The sequence below is a fragment of the Perissodus microlepis genome, chromosome 2 (genome assembly GCF_051167445.1).
Source record: "Perissodus microlepis isolate ML-2025 ecotype Zambia chromosome 2, ASM5116744v1, whole genome shotgun sequence".
NCBI lineage: Eukaryota > Metazoa > Chordata > Actinopteri > Cichliformes > Cichlidae > Perissodus > Perissodus microlepis.
The window spans coordinates 13,498,042-13,519,699 of NC_140462.1; the positions used below are offsets into that span (position 1 = coordinate 13,498,042).

At 38.4% G+C, this 21,658-nt stretch overlaps 1 protein-coding gene across 1 annotated transcript in view; it reads right to left on the reverse strand.

The window, feature by feature from the left end:
* Window positions 1-91: 91 nt before the first annotated feature.
* The window catches only part of pcdh11 (protocadherin 11), a 133,672-nt gene continuing 112,105 nt past the window's right edge, over window positions 92-21,658 (reverse strand). Inside the window, exon 7 of the mRNA XM_084948264.1 lies at window positions 92-4,436. Coding sequence (XP_084804390.1) covers window positions 3,982-4,436 — 455 coding nt within the window. The 3' untranslated portion in view covers window positions 92-3,981. The remainder of the gene's footprint in view (window positions 4,437-21,658) is intronic.

Genomic DNA, 21,658 nt, shown 5'->3' on the forward strand with positions numbered 1-21,658 from the left:
CAGTATGCTCTCATGTTGCTTCGCTGATACACCACTGCTCTTAGAAAACCTTATCAAACAATAATTAACAGTGAAGGACAAACATGATCCATTAATTCTTCAAGGACTCAATATTTAATGGCTCAAGTAAAATTCAATGACAGGAAAAATCATTTCACCATGTAAGTTAATTTTTTTCATAGATTTAAGTGGGATATCTTACAAAGGCATAACAACACAGACTGTATAGCTTTAACTAAGAAATACAGATTCGCTGGCAAGCACTGAAGCCTTCTCTCAACGCAAACTTGACCTGACTCACTGATGACTAATTTACAAGCATATACTTAAGTCTTATATCGTATTTTGATATAGTTTTTTACAAGATACATTAGTGTACATAAAATACTCTGGCAATGTACACGCCAGTATACACACCCACCCACGCATACATGCAAGGAAATACACGCTCTCTCATTTACACACACAACATCACCTGTTAACACTTTCAAACACACCCTCATTGATATTATGTATCAATTTACATTACAACTGAGATTGTCATCTCCTCAGTTCTCACTTTTTTCCCTTTTGCAGTTTTTATGAACAGTGATTTGTAGTATTGAAGTAGGCTTTAGTATTTACCATGTGTGTCTTTCCAGTTTGTAACCCTTATTACTAGTTCTTAGGGGTACTGCTATGTACAGCTTAAATTCCGGTTTACCTGACAGTATAGATGTATAGATAGATTTATGTGCACGTAGGCGTAAGTGGTATGCACACGTCACAAGGATTGACCATGTACACGGTGTAACATTGGTTTGTTCCATAAGACAGACAAACGCGTAAAGCAGTAAACATCAATACTGACATCAATTCTAATGACTGATGCATGAACCACGTAGTCAAGTGTCAAAAGGCCTTGTGGAAGTTCAAACAGTTCATGCAGTTTATGACACAGCTTGACATGTTAATCATGAAACACATTTCGAATAGAAATAGTCTTAAAATAAAAAGGAATCCTCATCTTTATGTATAGCGTCGTCTCTACATCTATTGCTAGGGCGTAAGAAATTTAAAAAACTCAAAAGTAATAGTGAGAGCAGAATCATGCAAAGTCGACATTTAGTCTTTCCACTTGATGTTTTTTAACGGATGAAAATTTTTGACACAGAGAGAGTACTTACTTAAAAAAAACAGGACATTCACATGGTATGCACTTTGTTCTGAAAATAAATAAAACACCACTTTGACCCATGAGAGGACATAAGATATAACAAAATGAATGCAGGCACACAACAATAATAAAAGAAAATCATATTTTTGCCAAAAGCAACATCCCGCTGGTGTACATTCATGCAGTTGCTATAGTATTCCCTCTAAAAGTAGTATTTCATGTAGTCTTTAATGGATCTGCTGCAATATTACAGTACATAGGAGTTATGTAGGCAGAGTAAGTCAAAACACAGGGTACAGGTAGTATTGTGCTCACATTGCATGTGTGACTGGGCAGTGTATTTTAAACAATCACATTTTTATTACAGTGTAACAGTGTGTTAACTCATACATGTTCTCTTAGATACACTCTTTTCATGATATGAGAACAGTACAGATTACCATATTTAGAAACAAGCTGATATTACCTATACTTATTGAATTAATTAATGGGTACATTTCTTAAAAACCTAATTCTTATTTTGGAAAAATGTTACTAAGAATTTTTTTTACCCTTCACATAGCTGTAGACAGAACTTGAAAGGACTTTTAATGATTTTGAGACAGGTTTTGGATTACACGTTGTGATGGCAGATATGAAGTGCTGGATCTGTATTTGGCAGAGATAAAATTCCAATTTTTAGTGACATCATGATGTATGTTCCTTTTGATATGTGCTCCTTTTGATTAAAAATGCATTGTTCATATCATTGCGTGATGCCCCCCCCTCCCGCACTCCTACACCAACACCAGTGGAATCATATGAAATGAAAATGATAGAGAAAAGAAAATGAAAGTATTAGTAAATAGGTCGAAATTGGATTCCCAAACAGGGCAATTTCCATCAGTGGATGTTTATAGGAGGATTTAACTTTTGAATTTGATTCATTTTCATAACTGACTAAGGTGAAATTGAATTGCCCCTTCTTTTTTTATTTTTAGTCCTTGACGCCGTTCATTTAAGTGATCGTTTCACAAAGTCTCTGATAAATCCCCTTTATAAGGATAAGAGCTCTGATCTGAGAGAATAGGTGTGGCAACTAATAGCATACTAACACAATTTGCCTTGCACCCTCCCTTGAGAATACCGTGTTGCATTATAGATTTAGGCCTGTTCCCAATTTGCAAGGTGGTACTACAAAATGAATCACATGAATCATATACCTGATGATGTAGACACCTGGCTTGGATGTTACAGGCAAGAAAAATGGATATCAGCAAAGTCACTTATTGCTGTAGCAATAGATTATACTGCACCCAATCTGTTACAGCAGGAAGTTAGTCTGAAGTAGTTATTATCATCAGTACAATTTGCACACACCGGCAGTGATGTAGTGTGTTTATCGAACCTTGTGAGCGACAGCCTGCAGGGAGGGCCTTTCAAATAGTACCGATGCCTATTCTTATGATAACTGCCAAAATAACATTAACATCAATAATTCAGCTAGACTCAGAGCCCTGAAGAAATTTTTGCTCCCTGGTCTATTATTCCAGTGTCAACACATTGTAAAGACTGATAATAGAAACTTTGCAGTGTAACTTAGTGAAATGAAAACAGAGTAGTAATTAATAGCAGGAACACAGGTGTTAAAATACAGTGGGAATAAAAGAAGTGTTAAGCTGCTTTTGCTGTGTTATTGTCACCTTTACACTTCGTCTGCACACACAGAGCATGTTTTAGGAAAAGCAATAGATTTAATCCAAACCTCCAAACCACAATGAGGGTCACTACAGAGATCACACATCAAAGTAATTAGACTGAGAATTTCATAATTGGCTCCAGAGCTGTTACCATTTGAATGTTTCTCAGCAGCAAAATGAGAGAAATAGAAACAAAAAGGAAGAAAACAGAGACGACATTTCCAAAGCGCATCTGTCTGCTTCTTTCAAGGCTAAGCTACTGCGACAATGCTAAGTGTGAACATTTTCTTAATAGAGTTGGCAGGCATAGAGCAATCACCACATGTGAAAAAAACAAAACAAAAAACGTATGCGTATGTGCAAGGCTTTGTGTTTGTGGGTTTTTTTTATGCATTAGTCCAGGGTGAGAATGTAGAATTCAAAAGACGAAGATGCAGCACTGTCTACTATTGGCCCAGTTATGCTTTGTAGACATGTTTTATCCTTCTGCAGCCCCTTGAACAAAATAGTCTTCTAAAACATGTCCAGACAAGACAAAAGAAACATATTCCACCACCAAAAAGGTTTGTGCCATGTGCTTTACAAAGCAATACTTCACTAGAACATCAACAGAAAAAAAAAAAAAACATCCACTCAAGAGTTTGTAATTAGCATTTAGCCCAATTTAGCTCACATAACACAAAGTACTGCATTTGCTTTTGCTTCTGTGCAGGGAAATTGTCTTTTGGAATGCACTTACACAAAGCTAAACCCAAGGAGCTGAAGGTGTACACTGGCCTTTTTTTATCGCTAAGCAAACTTCACCAAACAGAAAGCAAAATTATCCTTTTTTTGTGATGGATCTACTTTGGCATATAACCATTTATTTATTATACATGTGTCTTCTATGTTAAGACTTGCTTGCTCCTTCCTCGCTTGTCAGACTGGTTTCACATGATTTCTTTTTTTAACATCATCATAATTATCTCCAATCCATTCTCAGATATCTTAATTAGTGAAACTGAGCTTGAGCTGGTCATTGAGCTGGTCAAGTTATTCCAATTATGCATACCCCACAAATACGCATACATACTAATCTAATAGTTGTAGGCCATCTTTGGATGGAGTCACGTGTATGCTAAGCCAATGAAGATCCGTCTTTTACTATTACAACTGGTTCTCATGTAAGAAAGAGCTGCCCACCCCACCAGTCTGCTGCCCGGGAGAGGAGAAGCTTGCCAGGGGAATGACCTTGATGGGGTCCTCCTTCTTACTGCAGTGTCTATCCAGGGTGTTGTAGAACTGTGGACGATTGATCCCTTTGTCCAGTTCATCTTTTTTGGGCACAGACCTGCCCAACGTATGGCGGCCATCCATGACCCCCATGCTGCCCATGTTAGCTTTTATTCCCCGGGCACAGCTCTGCTGGAAACCAAAAGAGGGGAGGGCAGCAGTGATGGCAGTAGTGGTAGGGGTGGAGATGGGGCTGTTGCTGCCAGGACCCTGGAACTGGGCCAGGGCTGGGGGCATCCAGCAGCTGTCAGAGTGGCCTAGTATTAGACACTCCTGGGTACAGGTCTCAGAGGCCTCAGCCAAGGCTTTCTGCAGGTTTACCTCGATGGCTGTAAAAAAGCAGACAAAGAAAGAAGGGAAAAAAACAAAACAAAGTTAAAACAACAGGTCAGAACATACAGAGAACTGGAAAACAACAATTTTACTGTGGTGATGTAAAAGGGCTGAATGAACTCATGAATCATAATGCAAATAAAAGAAAGTTGTCCACTTATCAGTGGTTGACCCACAAAATGTCAACCTTTTAGTGAAATGAAAGTCAGTGATAAATGTTTCATTTCATCTTGTAATGAGAAAAACACCAGCAGAGCATTTAATTTCCATTGGTATTCCCACGACTCTGTCTGTTTACCTACAATATGCACTGAATTCCCTGTAGCTTAATTAGTTAGAAAAAAATGTCTTGCTGTTTGTGTCTTGGATTGGCTTTACTGTATTCAATTTTTAATGAACATCTTAACAAAATACTGTTTATTTTAATCACTGTCAATGTGCCACTCCTTAGACTCCTTTGATCTTTTAGAATCCAAAATAAATCTGGTCAAATAAGCTGTGAAAAAGATACGAATCATTCCAGGATCTTATTCAGGTAAAATTCATGCTCGTTGTGCCAAGAATTAGGCTGCACGCTTGGAAAAATTAGGGGAAAAAAACCCCCAAAAAACCTGAAAACTCAATGAAGAGGCAAATGGGCAAGGCTAAGCACTCAGACTATCTCATCTTATTATCCCAGAACTGACATCACATGTGGAATGAGTCTGGGATGAGACCTCAGCATTGAGCCTCTGCAATAAAGTCTGTCATGCCAGATAATTAGAATGTAAAACAGTATACACCAAGGCAACCAGAAGCCTGCAGTGTTATGGTTCCTAGGCCAGGCAAAGGCAAGAGGGGTCCTCATTCAGACATCACATCTCTCCTCTAGGCCTCAGCTTCAAGCTGTCATGTAGAAATTATTTAGTGTATTTGCATAAGTAAGAATGCTTTAAATAATTAAGGCGTCTTAGACCCTAGTACGCTGGAAAGACTATTTCTTCCACACGCAATTCTACATAGTCTATGTGAGTCTCTTTCCCAGACATCTCCCTATCACCTTGTTTATTGTTTTATGGCTTTCTATGAATGAAAATGAATATCGTGATTACCGTCTAGTAGTAATACAAATTGTCTTGATTGCTGCGTAACGGCACGGCGAACATGCTTTTTGTATATCGTTGCTACCCTACACTGAATACCACGACGTCAACTTTAATTATAAGAGTAGCAACTGAAAATGAATCACCTGGTATAAATTGTAAGGATATATTTGGAGTATCCACGTGGAGTCAAATCTGTCCTCTCCATATTGAACTGAAGCCGTGAAGCGGGAGTGTATAAATCCCCTGGGCGGTAAATGTGTCACCTTTCAAAGGGTCACTAACTTCATTAAGGGAAAAGTGGATGCTGCTTTCTCATTCTCTGAGCTAGGACAATGGGGCCAAGCCAAGTCTCGGCCGTGCGCTGATTCAATCTTTCTCCAAGTGTTTTTTCCTGTTGGTAATGCCTTTTTAGGTTGCTGATGTTTTTGATTAGGTAATGTAATTAGTATAAATGCCCTATTACCCACCCAGACACACAGAAAATGTTGCCTTGTCCTGGATATTTTTCCTTCCTCCTCAGATTCTATTTAAAGGTGACGCTTTTACAAATGAAAGGTACGTTTTCCCTCTATGACTTTACACAGACTGAACTCATCGCATTTCTATGTCAACAGCCTTCAATGCCTACAAATTTTATATGAAATATTTACCGACCCGCCTCTCTCAACGACATGGGCTTGTACTATTTTCTATTCCGGTGGGGTAGTTTGGATAGGCGGCAGCGGGTTCGGGAGGGTGGGCACACGGTATGAGTGATGTCGCTGACAGCTCTTGCTGCCTTCGTCAGCTAGAGGTATGCCGCAGCCTGCTTGTGATGCCGCTGTCTTTTGTATTCAGGGGGAACAATTGTACCCCACGGAGCTTTTGGGAGAAATCACACATCACTGATGCCACAGATCCCCTGATTCTGTGAACATACTTTTCTACATTCCCTTCAAGGAAATTTGAATGGCAGACAAGTGGGGATAATAGCAAACAATGAGTTGTAATAGAAGTGAGATCAGACGTAGCGTTCTCGTTTAAGATGATTTATTTTTACTGAGTAGCATGCGCTTGAAAAATAACTGATAACTGTTTATTCTGTTAATTTAACATTTAATAAAAGCAAATACTGTAAATAATTGTTTCCTTCCCAAATTAAATACTGTTCGCTTTATGGCCTGTTTGATGGTCTAGGTGATCTATTCTGCATTCTTAGACAGTGTGTCACACTTTCGGGAATATGCATACCAGCGGTACCTTTCAGCATTCTTGTTCTGCAACATCAACACATCCTGTGGCCAGCCACAGATCGAAAACTGCTGCATTCACCTTCAGCTGACCTTCCATTTGGTGTGGTCAAACATTTACAGCTTGTATAAATATTGAACATGTGTAAGAGAAAGGTGTGAGGATGCTGGATGGTGTGCAAACCATTCCCAAAATGTTTTTCTGGGTGCTGAATGAAAATATAGAACAAATAACATCCCGCAACTTGACTTTAAACAAGGTGGGGTTGATATAATGCAAATGCCTCTCACTAATGACAGTACTTGCAATCTTTTAATTAAAAATATAATGGGGTTGAAGACAATGCCTGGAATGTGTGCAGCATTTTACAACTTGGTCCAATAACTTTACACAACTTTGTGAGGTATACTATGTTTGCTCAGACTTTTAAGTTGTGTAATTTATGTTTTGTTAGCTGAAAAAAAATAACATCAGCACTGATATCACATGAAGATGTTTTTTACTCTGCTTGGTCCAGTACACCAACAAAAGCAATTAAAAGCTGCATAAACCCATTTTGGAGGCAGACATAACAAAGTGTCTAACTGTGTTATAGCATACAGGTGGTCATCTTATTTTGTACAGCCTCTGTTAAAAGACATTTTATATTATTCTAGTCATCTGGGGTTCAGGTGACACGCTGATAATAATCTTCCTTTAAGTGTAGTTTTAATCGTATTCCAGGAAACAAATTCATGTTCTCTTAGCCATCCAGGCTATTCCCACATCACTTTTCTATGTCAGTTCATAGCACATAATGCTTGGCTAACGGCTAGTTTGGCATATGCTCTCATAAAAAATGAGCAGCCAACTCACATTTTGCCATTTTTATGTAATGAATAGAACAGCTTCTGCTAACTCTAACTCTTAAATTACTGTGGGCAAATGCTTTCTGTTGGCATGTAACCAGCATTAGTTATTTTGACTGGACCAGCTGACCAGTCAGAGTGTGCTTATTCGTTAATCATTACTTTCATTTTTTTGCTTAATGATGTTGTTTGGCAAACTCAAATAAATTGGTAATTTCACAACTGCCTTTCGCCCACTCTGCAATCCAAGAGCCTAGAAGAAGTCAGGCAGCCCTCTTGAACTTACACTCACGCACTACAGCTGGTGACACAGGATGCCATTTAAGTTGATGAGGGCTTAGTGCTTCGGATTGCATTCAGATTCACTTAATTTTTTTTCCTGACCATAAACTTCATCAGAACATGCATGTTCTAACAGGCAGAAACACAAATGGACACACGCATACATAGCTAGGATCAATTTAAGCATCTTATTGGGCCTCTTCAGTACAATAGCACGAGATATTTAACATGACAGTTGATGATATTTACCGACAAAGCTTGTTACATCTTGATGAGCTTCACATTAAGGTCTGCACACATATCACGATTCAACTCATTATTTCAGCATGCACAAACTCATTATTGCTAATTAAAAGGATAATTGCATGCATCTAGGACATTAAATTCTTCCAACAGCCATCAAGAAGGTGGACTAGGCCCGTGACTCATCCTACAGAGTTAATTGGTTCAGTCTTTGCAATTCTTTTGCAAGAAACTTGCATGCATCTATGCATCAAACACATTTACTCTCAAATGAAAGATGTAATCTTTTTTTTGAAATAATGCATGTGTCATTTAGTGAAATTATTTTTAACAGAAAGACTATAGAAGTTATTTATAGTACAAAACTTTATTAATGTAGAAACATTCATAAAAATTATTTAATATAAACACATCTTTCTCCACCTCAAACAATCTGATTATTAAATGGTGATGTATCGATGCTCATAGCACTATTTCACACTCCAGGCCTATACTGCATTGACTGAGGATCTTATTTTCAACAAGCTGCTGTGGCGTGTTGTTGTGCTTTTTATCAAATATACATAAATCCTCAAAAAAACTGTTAAATTGTTATCCAACCCATCTATATTCTTGGTTCATTTATACCACACCTTTAAGCTAAGCTTTTAAATTCCCATGATGTACAAAACAGCCCCCGGGCTCACAGTCTTCCACTAATATTTTATTGCTTTTAAAAGCATAAATCACTACCTGGCCACAATTTTCAGATATTTCAGAAAAAAAAAGCTTAAGGTCACACTTTCAGGAGCAAAAATTTCAAAGTATATAACAACATATTAATTTGCACCATGTGTTTAGGATCTGTCTGTCTTGCTGCACAGTCGCAGTTTTCTCCATTTTCAACATCTCTGCCCTTCCATATAATAGAGTTGAATACAATTCCATCCTAAACGTGTAAAAGATATTGCCAGTGTTATATTTATAGTCAAAAAATGCCACTGTAGCTATGGATTCGCTGATACAAATTTAACCTCACTGACATTTCATTTTTCATCTGCATTTATGTAAAGAGTTACAACAGCTTCAGTCAATTTGACACCAACAGGAATAACAGTGCCAAAAGATGCAAGAGCCTTTTAAAATGAAGTCTGCGACTTTTATCAAAAGTTATCAAACCAGGTAATACAGTTATCAAGACTGCAGACTGAGTGTTATTATACATTATATGTTCTTGTTTGTTAGATAGGAAATGAGAAAGAAACTGGGAAAAGAAAAGAAACAAGATACACTCTGTACAAGCACACGTCTTGTCTCTGGAGGGAGACCAACACACAGAAAAAAAGAATATGAAAGATTATTTCAAACAAATAGAATCTCAGTAGAAATAATTGGGTTTGTAATTACTAAGACTGTATCACTTCACTCGGCCTTATGCCCACTCCAAATGTACAATCTGGATAAGCAAATGGATGGTCATTAATAATAATAGCGCTATTAAAACCCCTTGGTGTTGCACTGAAAAGAGGGATGTCATTACTTTCATCGCAGCTCTGGCAATCGTCATTTGAAGGAGAGACAACTGTCTAATTTTCACAGCATCACAAAAACAAGACGGCATTTCAACATCCTCCTTCCTTTCTCAGGGCTTACATTTTTGATGCTCGTCTTAGTTTGATGATGTCTACTGATGTGTGAACTCCTGTTGTACTCAAACACTTTAAGCTGAGACTGATTTCTGAAGAGATGGAAATGATATGACAACATCTGTGACTTCACTAGAAAGGGCCAACATTTATCTGAATCAGTCTGAAAATGAACTTTGTAAGCTTCAAATGCTGTTTGATTTTTTCTACTTTTATCAGGAGGAGATACATTAAAATCCCTGGTGAAGATGACATTGTTACGCATTTTCTACACTAAAAATTTTGATTTCCAAAATTCATGCACCAAAATGGTCAAACTTTTTTGACCAATAAAACGATCCCAGTATTACAATAACGTGTTTTTTTACAGGGATCCATCACAAAGAGAATAAAGAACGTTTAGCTAGAGTTTAGCAAGAAGTTAGCTTGCTAGCTTCCCTCTAAAGATGACATATCACAATGTGACTGAAGTATTTCTGAAAAAAATAAACACACAGCAGTGCAATAGCTTTGGGCATAGAAAAGACAGAAGGCTAAGTAGCACTGAGGTTTAGAGTGTTAATGAAGTCGAGCTACCTGACGCATAATAACCTGCCATGTGGTGGCTAGCTACAGTGCTATGATTATGCTAATACAAACGCATGAGTACAAGGAAAATGTAGAACTCTAAGATTAGCCCATCCACAACATGAGGTTAGTAATTAACACGTTGGACTGTGGTTTGAATTACTTGCTATCAAAAAGTCTTGATTCTTAATGTCCTCCTCACATGTTAGTTGGCCCAAGAGTTTTAATATTTAATATCTGGGACATGCCGAGGGTTTTCATTGGCAAGTTTGACCACTGATTGATTACTTTGCCCCCCCAAAGGCCCACATTTTGGAAATAAGGCTGATACGTCATTATTTCATGAACTGATAAACAGACTGTCCTTGCAGCCAAAGGGATGGCTGTAGAAGTAATTAAAGCATTCCTTTGTGGCAGTAGAAAAACAACACGTGTTTTGAACTTGAGAGTTTGTCCAAATTAACTCTGAAGAGGCTCTCCAATCCAGCTACTTCTGTCGTGTACGGTAAAAAAAAAGCTACGCTGAGGTAAACAGTTTGTAGGGGCCTCTTTGGAATTAATTTAAACATGGATTTATGGTATTATGTTAAAACACACATTGGGATTAGCACCTGCCTTGTTTGGTCATCCTCAACAGGCATTAGAACCCCTGAGAACTTTGACTTGTGTGACAAGCTCAGTGTGGATTTTTCCACTGAAATACATTATTTAGGGCAATTCTCTGTTGCAAAAGATACAAAGCCAGATATAAGAAGTGGCAGAGTAATTGTTGCTCCTTTTTACTTCTTAAAACAAATAGTGCCAGATGTAATGAATGGCCTTTTTTGTAAAGGAGACAATGTGATGCAGATAAGAAGGGAGCAAGGTTGTCCATATATACTCTAGACTAATTACTTTTGATGCATTTACGGAGACATTCCTGACAACGGTGAGTCTCTGAGCCACATACGTATTTATCAGCACTTGTGGGACCTATACAGTTCCTCGCCTGTAATCCATCTAGCCTTGTCTTCTCTCGACCCCTTTTGCTTTCCTAGTGTTTGACCCATTGTAACTGAAAGTAATTGCAGGCAGAAAACAACATCTAATGATTACTTTATCTGGGAGTCTGAGAGAGAGTGAAAAGTCACAGACAGGTACTTTCAACAAAAGGAGGAGGCCTTTTTGTTCCCGACACACAATTTCAGACAACAAAGAATATTATTGACTTGGCAGAGATTAGAACACCAAAACAAATAACAAAGCACAGAGAGAGGACAAAGTGCACAAAGAGAGAAAGGATCTCTTGAACAACCAAGTGCCAAACACTTGCTTCTTTCTTTTTGTTGCCATTGATTAAAAGTATGTTGTAGGTAGAAACACCCATTTCTCCACTGAGAACGTACAAAACAGAGAGAATGTACAGAGTTAATTTAATGCAAATTCCTTTATCTCCAAGTCACCTTTGTTGTGAAGAACAAGAAAAACCCTCAAATTTTCTATTTCGCCCAGCATAAAGCGTTTGCTAAAAAAGCAAGCCCCGACATCAACAACCACGACTGTGTGATTTCCATCAACAGAGAGCACAGTCGGGAAGGTAGAACACAGAAACAGTTTTCTTTCACTTGACTTTTTGTGTGTGACATTGGTTGATTACATCTCCTTCATTATGTCTGGACCACTATTGGGCCTTCCCACCCGAGGACAAGATGCCGGTGTCACCATCAACACAATCAGGCCTGGCCAAATACTCAGCATGGGCCAGATAGATGAGAGGTGCAAACACCATAACAATCTGCAATCAGCGCTCATCAACACAATGACACACAGAGGTGGAGGCACAGAGTTTCTATGGGGGGTAGAAACACAAGACATGCTGATGTAGGTACACACACACACACACACACACACACACACTCTGATGCTTTCATTTGAAAATCTTCTACAAGGGTAGCAATTCATTTTCTTTTTCTTTTTTTTGTAAACCTGTATGCTGCGAAGGCACTGGATGAAAGTGCAGATATACTGTACAGGTGTGCTGTTACCAACAAAAAAGCAATACATAAATGTATATTTATAAGACTAAAAAAATTGGATCTACCTTAAAATTCATTGCTCGTAGATGAATGTCTGAACTTTTCCATATTGTGGAGATAATTTGAGAACTGGGAAATGGAAATAAAGCGTGTAAAATGAAAAGGAAGTAAAAAGACATTACTGGAGAATTAAGACAGAAAGAAAAACAGGCTGATTAAGTGGGACATAACAAAGCACTCTGATATTTGCAAAAAGATTGGATTGTTCCAGCAGGAATACTATCTAAACAATCATGATTTTTAGGAAATGACTTTGATCTAAAAATGAAAATGCCACTCATAACACTCTTAGCTTTCGTTTTAAAATCAAATCGGAAGCTGATTTGAAGCATAAGCAGGTCCTCAGAATCAAATCTATTATGTAAGAACTGGATATTTTTCTGAAAATAGCTAATAACTATGAGACCCCTGATTCACATGATGGAAAAAACAAAACAAAAAAACGACTAGACAGACAAACTGTACAGCAGCCACCGACGTGCTACCTCCTGTGTCGTGTAACAAGCAAATTCATCACACTGACCCATTGCCCCCAATTATTATGGAAAACAAGAATGAATCAAATTAACATTGAAGAAGCTCTCCAGTCCAGTAGCCTGTCTGTATAGCCGATGGATTCAACGACAGGAGAAGAGAGGGTAATAAACAAGGTGCCACTGTATATGCTATATATCTTGCAGTCATTGATGATTAGCTCTGTTTTCCCTTAGCCATACATTACGGTTATTGCCTTCATGGCCGAGCAGATAGGAAGCGGATACAAAGACATTGTGAAGCCCATCTTTCAACTGATAACTGGCAGGCTGAAAACCACTCAGCACCACAGGCTGCACGTTTTCAGTGCTTGAGTAATCTGGACATGCTGAAAATTGTAATCTCTTATATGACAAAGGTGAGAGGAGGACCTGATGTTTTTGTTGTGCTCTGCCAGGATGTCAGTTTATTGTACAGTGAGGTATTTTTGAGGGGAAATCATTCACTCTGTTATCAAAAATGAGTCTCTCTTCAGGAGTCAGCAGCCAAAGTCTTGGTGTTTTGTCCTAATAGGCAATACTGAAAATGTGTAATCTGTTTAAGGTGTCAGTATCAGAGGCAGGCACTCATGCTGCCCTTTTCTCCTGCCTTTTCACTCTCCAGCTTTAAAATATTTTGCAGACAGCTTAGGCATGAATGGAGGCTGTATACAGCGTTAGCGACAGTCATTAGTGATGAGCAAACTTGCATTTGCAATATCAGTGTGTATGGTAGCATAGTAACGGTTTTAATATGAAGGGCAGACTCTCCCCAAATCCCCCTGAGCATGTACACTTTAAAGGTTTTCCTTTTCTGAAGCGCCACAGACCCTCCTCCGGGGACAACTATTAATTTTTCACTGAAACCTCCCCTGAATAATGAATTCTGTCCTATTTATACGCTGTGATAAGTCCACCGAATGTCTAAAAAGGGGTTATCGTGAAAAGGGTAAGGCTTTCAGAGAAAGACCTGTTCCTGCTTAACATGTTTAATTCATCCGCATCACCATGTTCTTGAAAGCAGGAGAAAAGTCATATAATGTATCACTGGCAAACATGAAAGCAGACACAAACGGCACATTCAATAAATCACGGCTTTACTTTTACTGTTTTGATGTTGACTGTCACAATCCTCCACCCAAACACCAGTCGCTGAAAGTTCAGATATATGCTTTTTACTCCTCCAGGCCCTGGCTGACAGATATGCTCTCACTAAAATCACAGAGGTACTCAGTGGCTTGTGTTAATGTTTCTGTCACAACGCACTTTATTTGGGGTGTGCTGAGTGCAGACATTGTCAACTAACGCTCACAACAGAGAGAGCGACAGCCACAGATAGACATGCGGAGGGGCAGAGCGCATGGAAAATGGCAGTTGCTGAAACACAAGCAAAAGAGGTGTAAAGTTAAGTCCATAAATAATTCAATAAAAACTAGAACATGACTTCAAAATCTGAAAAAAAAGAACAACCTAAAATACTTTTGATACTTAAAATAACTGTTTCTGTCGTGACTTTATTACTCCAGGATTGAAAAATGCTTAATTTTGTTGCTAAACTATTCATTACAGTCTCACTGTCAGATCAAATAACCATAAAAGAAAGTGTTTCAATTAATTGACATTAGAGACACAATTAAAGGTATTATAAGTTGCTACTGACACAAATTAACTATAGCACATAATAACAGTGTATAGTTGGAGTCAACATATAGCAGTGTGCAAAAGTCTTGAGCTATCCTTTCTTTATATCTCGCTTTCAAGGAGCTGGGCTTTGTTGTGTTTTCTTTAACTGTTCTTATGCAATAGTTCTCCAGATGGATGCTTTTTCACTTATTCTGACATTCAGCAGAGATGGACACGTCAGGCTGCTCTGCAAGCTAAGTTAACTAAGATAACATCAAAGTAAACAGAAACAATAATATGATGCTATTACAATATCCTGTTACAGATAAGCAGCATTTAGTTTTTTAGCATTGCATTTAATTGATATTATCAGCTCACCACAGACTTGCTTTAATTCTCATTTTCCTCTTTACTTTTTCCTTTTTTCACTCCTAGCAGGGTAATGATGCCAATCCTTTTCATTGATTGGCATCACTTGTAATGGGAGTGAATGCAGTCAGGTGGGGCCCCCTTATGGAGAAATTTTGGTTTAGCAGTGGCAGCACACGGGCAATCCATTGCCAGTCTGTGGGGAGCTTCAGACTGCCTGTCTACCTGCAGAGAACGTCTGTTGCCTGATGGGGGCAGAGAGAAAAATATGTGGTAGCACAGATTTGTGGGCTACTTGTACTTGTGCTGTTGGTGGTCCATCAACCAGTCATGGAGAAGAGTGAAGTTACATAATTTCAAAAAGCTGTACTTTTCATATTGTATTTGTTTTTTATCTTTGATGTTTTTTGTGCTTCTCCCATTCCTGGCAAACTCTGCCGTCACTTCCTTTCTGTCCCACATGGACATGTCAACCAATCAGCATTCAACTGACGCATAGTGTCATCCTTGTTGAGCACTGTGCATTTGGGGTTTTAGTGGACTGCAGGGGATCACATTAGTGGTGATAGATTATAGACCTTCTGTAGGCAAATATCTCCACAAATGGATACAACTGCAATAGTATAACTTAGAATCAGACAGTTCAGGTCTCTCTGACTTTCATTACAAACTTTGCACATTGCCACTGCTAAAGTTTAAGGTTTGTGAGCCCTTGGGGGCTTCCAACTGGCCGGAGACTCTAGGAAGATGCGTGCCTTACTTGATGGCACGTGGCGCCTCTGGGAACACTACCAATCTATGAATTGCCCTCCAAATTACTGTAAGCAGACAGAGAATGAAACAAAAGTCAGAAAGCAATGTCCTCCAAGAAGCCTAGAGAACTGTTCCTGAAGACTTCTTAAAGAAATTATAAGAAAGCGTGCCTAAGAGAATTCGGGCTGTGAGGAATAAAGGTGATCACACTAGATATTGACTTTAAAGCTCTTTAGAGTAGTACAGGCCCTATGCCTTATGTAAAGTAGGTTCACTGATTGTATTCTGTCTGCAATGATGAAGGCAGTCCTCCAGTGGCTACAGCTTTCCACAGAGGAGAAGGCAGTTAACAGTTACGTGACTTCTTTGCGCTACAGACTGCCAACATCCCATTTTATATTGTCTAGTCCTGTGTGCTAACTTGAAGATATTAACACGCCACACCTTTGATTTTTCATTCACTCAGGACAGCATCCTCTTTGTATTAAAAAATGTCTATAAAGAGGGTAGAAAAAATGGTAATGCAAGTACGTTATGTCGGCTCTACCCTGCATTCTGTATCTGCTATATCGTTTACATGTGTTAGCACACTTAAAGAATTAGATTGAAAGTACAGGTAGTTTGCCACAGAAAGTCAAAAGTCTTGGATGTCACTAACATGTTTATGGAATTATTAAAGTAATTGCCAGCAACCCCCGGCTCATCGATACAATCACCCCGGCTCCACTGACATCACTATAGCCGGCTCTATTTGGGGCTTTATTCTAAGATACTGGGTCTGCTTGTGGGCATGCACGTATCTGTGCATGTGTGAGAGCGAAACAGAAACAGGCTCTCTCTTTGTAATTCAGTGTGTGAAGGCACCAATACCCATCTCTATGATAATTTCCTATTCACTATGAGCAAAGACAGCAACACTGATACAATTCATTTCCCCTTTATTAACTGGTGCGGAAATGTTGGACCCAGCAGAAGTGACTTCTGAAGTCTTTCGGGGCTGTAGGGTGGTCGAGTTTGTTTTACGGCTGGGAAGAGAAAGCTGCTCATACAAGGTGGCTGATCTTAGGGGTCCAGCATACATAATAGTGTATCTGCCAGACAGAATTTTAGTCTTCACTGAACATTTAGTGGCCTCTCGAATCTACATGATACCTTGAGCGAAAGTGTATCAGTTCCAAAAGTACACATGCTTTTTCAAAAGAAAAAAAAAATTAAACTGCCCAGTTGTCTCTATAAATCTTTCACAAAGTTTCGGTATCATTTGTGGTGTTTACATTCCCTGGTTAAGTTTCATGTGCGACATCCAGAGGCAAGTCCAGTCAATCACAGTGACATTCAATTCACTAGAATTGATGACTTGCCATTTTTATCTAGCATTGATGTCCTTTTTATTTGTCTTCATCCCTGACTTGTCCTCTCTCCACTCTGACATTGCTAATTATTTCAAACTATCAGGTAGACAGCTTCAATTTCAATTAAATCTCATCTTCTCCGTTGACCTTGGAGTGGAAAACAGGGTTGCACTCGCAGCCCTGAATAGTTCCTCTGGAAGTTATGGGTGTCATTTAAGATTTAAATTCAATTTGAGCTTGACTTCAATGAACACACAGTGAGACAGAAGTGTGGTCAGTATATGTATTCCAGTAACACACTTAATGTGATAATCGAGAGGGACCCAATTAAAGCTTCAAGGCATAACTGGCTACTCCAACACACCCTGGGGCAGCTAGCAAGGACAGATTTACAGCCATACGCTGCTAATCTAGCTGTCTAGTAAGGGGTATGAATCTTAATGCACCGATGTTAAGATGACATACATGACATGGTAGTTTATGCTCACAGTATTAACAAGAATGTAAATGTAGGTTTACCAACAGAACGGTCACTTGCATCAAACTCATACTAACTGAAATATATACAGTATATATGTATTATTGAAAAGAAATGTAATTAATTTTAAATCTGCAAAAATAGCTACATGCAGTTGTAGAGCCTGCTGAGAAAAAAGAAAGAAATGAAAAACAGAGACTAAACAGAGGGCACCATGTATGTAAGAAAAACAATTACGTGATATTGACAGCTAGTGCAATCAAACGCTCCCCTGCCAGACTCAATGAGGTGCCAATCAACTGAGTGTCTCTGTGTCGTGTTATTGCTGCTACTGCTGCCTTTCATTTTAGAGTCAGAGGAGATTCTGGCGTAGTGAATCATCAGTCAATACCTCAGAGCTGACGGTTAATGCTGATTGATGACACTCAATCCCTTAAACCAACTCCCCAGCATACCCGGCTCTCATCTGTAATAAACAGTAAGGCTAATAATAATAATAATAATAATAATAATAATAATAATAATAATAATAATAATCAAGTAGTATTGAGATAAAAGTATAGACGTAGTGATATAAGTCTTGTTTTAATTAATACTGTAGCAAACTACCATCCTCCCCCCATTTTAATGACTTTATTGTTGCTTTTTTTCCAGAAATGGGTTCTTCTGCGAATATTTACAAAAGGTCATCCATGATTAATTCAAGCTATAATTATAAAGATTATTAAAACAAAAGACGAAACACCGGGTGCTTTCTCCTCATTGTCCAATGAAATACTGTGAATTCAAATGCCATCAAAAGAATGGCATTAGCCAACACAATGTGCAGACGCTGAAGAACAACTTAGTACACACATGCAATTAAAGTGATTCTATCAAATGTGACATTTCTATCATCATAACACTCTACCTTGCACTCCTTTTGCCTTCACCTGTGGTGACTTGCTCATGACTAGAATAATAGAACAAGACCACTCCTCGACAGAGAAAAAGATAATTTCTATCTAATGTGAATTTGTGTGAAACATGACGATAGGAGCCTGTAATAAGCACTTTCTAACCCAGAAATGTCAAGCAGAAGGAGGAACATTGCAACAAAACATAGGTATGAAATGGAATTGGTCAGGACTGTCACCCCTAGAAAGAACATAAAGTGATTCTCTCACTGTTCTACGGTCTTTGTCTCTACTCTGTCTGTCTCGATTTCGTGCTATTTGCGCTTCTCTGCCTTCTTCTTGCTGTTTATTGTCGGGACAATTTCAGGTAGTCTGATTTATTAAATCACGCTTTGGAAAAGGCAACTTTCCGCGCTCGTCTGGATACAGTCTAAAAATATATCTTATGCTCAACCTCATCCAAACATGATCTACTATAGTTAGGAACAATTCTTGCATTTCTCTCTTTCAGTTCTCTCCAACGCTGACTTTTTGTGGTACCTTTCAGTCAACACCATCCAATATAAAATATAATAAACTCAACGCTTTACTAATTTGCAAGCATGTCACCCAAATAACGTCTAATTTGAAATTCAGTATGGAAATTTATTCACACTTATTATTTTACCATTTACCAAAAGTTTGTTTCTTTAAGAAGCAAAACGAATACACAGCATTCTATAATATTGTTAGAGATTAAAACAAGCTGCCTGCACAGTGCTTTGAGACTGCAAGTGATGTGGGCTCGCATCCCCTTGATTCCAGTCGCCCTTTCATTCATATGTGCTTATAAAGAGCAAGGTTGCCCAATTATCATTTAAAGTGGTTAACATGCCCCAGCTGGCATTTCTTTCCATTTTCATCAAAACTATTATTCATTGTCATTATCAAACATGTTGAGAGCCCTCGTTGGAGTTGGCTGGCTATATTGCACATCTTCGCTTCAAGTACCGGTAAACAAACCTAAAGCTGGCAAACCCGAGTGGCAATATGGGAAATAATCATTAAGAAGCAGCTTCCTTGAAGCCCTGACCCGTCAAAAACAATTATCAAGGATTCAAATGCTATAAGAATGTGAATCACAATGATGTTCCGTTTCTGACACCTCTCCCTCCACTCTTCATTCCGTCTGCACTTTGCAGTAAACACAACAAAGAACTGTAAACTGTACTGGCAGAAGAAGAAAGGATATTAATTTTTCAACCTGGAAACTATAAACTGAAAATACCTGTGAAGTGGATAATTCTGTCTGGGGGAGACATGTATTTTCCCCTTCCTTGTGTCAACACAACTTCTTTTGAGGTGTGCAGCGATGTCTGTATGGACCTGATAAGTCTCTTATTTTCAGCAAAGAGTAATTTGCAAAATGCAGACGGCTGTACACAGACTCTCCACATTGTTAATTAAATCATTCTGCCTTTGATGTTTTCTCAGGTTTTAATGGGAAAATAACAAAATTAAATAGGATGCTGTCTTCCCTCCTAGTGAAAAGAATGATCCATGGATGCTACATCAATTATTGAAGCTGAAATACTGTAAATAAATTAAATTAACCATAAATAAACCAGCATGACTTCCTAGTGAAAGCCCAGCATTGTTTTTCTTTAAACCTGTCAAGACACTGGCATGTGAAGGCCAGGATATATTATTCACAGCTATTTGCAAATCATACCTGTTGCCAAACGATCACGGACACGACGTTAAGGGAACAACAATACGTGGGTCTGATTCAAATGAAACATTGTATTTCGATGTAACCATATTATTTGAAATCTATGCAGGAGATTAATCAAAAAAGGACAAACTAAAAAATAAAACATTAAAAAAAGAGGTCGCCAAGTAGACGGGGTGGTTTGGAGCCTTATGATTATGATTATATTCATCAGAATCCACCTTTCAGCATTTTACAATCTCCTACAATCTGTCTCTTAATTTGATCAATAAAGATGAGTTCCTCTCCTTAATGAAATCTGCACTCAATCACAAGTTTGTCAGCGAAAAGGTCAAGCAATAAAAGGAGATTTTGTTTGCAGAGGGGGAAAAAAAGGCACTGCCTAATTAGTTTACTCTGCTCAAAATGGGACAGCTAAACAGCAGTCTTTCGGAAAAGTATGATGCAATCCATTATATTTAGTCAATAGCGTCCTGGGCCACAAATATGCTGGGAGTATTACATGGCGACCTTTGCACTAATCAATCCTCTAATGCTTTGTGTCTAAAGAGTAAAGTCTGCAAATAAGGCGGAGCGAGTGTGTTTTCCAAGTAGGGTCAAGCTGATAGCACAATACAACCCCTAAGGTGTTGATGGCAGGCTGATTATCTGAGCGGTTAGTGTTTTTACTCTGACCTTTAATTACTTCCAAGGCTAGTCTTTGAAAAAGCAATTATGAGCTGGGCCAAACTCTACATCTCACTTTAATGGTTCAATAATGTTAGAATTTATTTGTTCTAATTTGCAAAATGTCAGCAATAAGCAGACCAAATAATTAAAAAAAATCACTTTCATTTTTCCTCTACAGTGTGCCACAGGGTCCATGTTCCATTAAAAATCAAATGTTTCTTTTAGAGTCTAACCTAGTATTAATTAAATTTAGTCATCGCGTTTGGATCTGCAATGTGTACAACTGCAATCAAACATTCACACAACATGCATCCATGTGACAAAAAAAGAAAAATAAATATGCAGATGGTTTAATATTTGGCTTAATGACTAACCCTGTATTTGTAAAATATAAAGTTAGTAAAACACTTATATTAAGCACAATATGGGATGCATGGAAGCATCCAAGAAAGTCTCTCTGCATTTAACTGCCAGAAGAGGGCATATGCTGACTCAGTGAGTCATTTCAATGTCTTGCTGTGTTAAGAAGTTACTTGAGACCCTTAATGCCGCTGCTAAGACCTCTGATGTGCTATATGATCTGGTGCCTGTGTTGCAGAGTGATACCAACAATGCATGCTTACAAGATGCATCTATGTAACACTGCACAAGGCAACGAAATAGACATAAATTCTCTCTGGGATCAAGAAATGTGCAATTGCTGTTGTTTGTGTTTTTTAGTTATGCTCAAACAGAAAAAGTGTACACATAAAAAGAACAGATTACATTGCATGTTGCATGATTATTTTGTGTAAATTGCATTCACCGTGTAGCTTATCCACCCAGTTCAATCTTCAAGTTCAAAGGCAAGCGCTGTGGGTAAGGTTAGATTATTATAAGCGATCTTGTAATATTATGAAG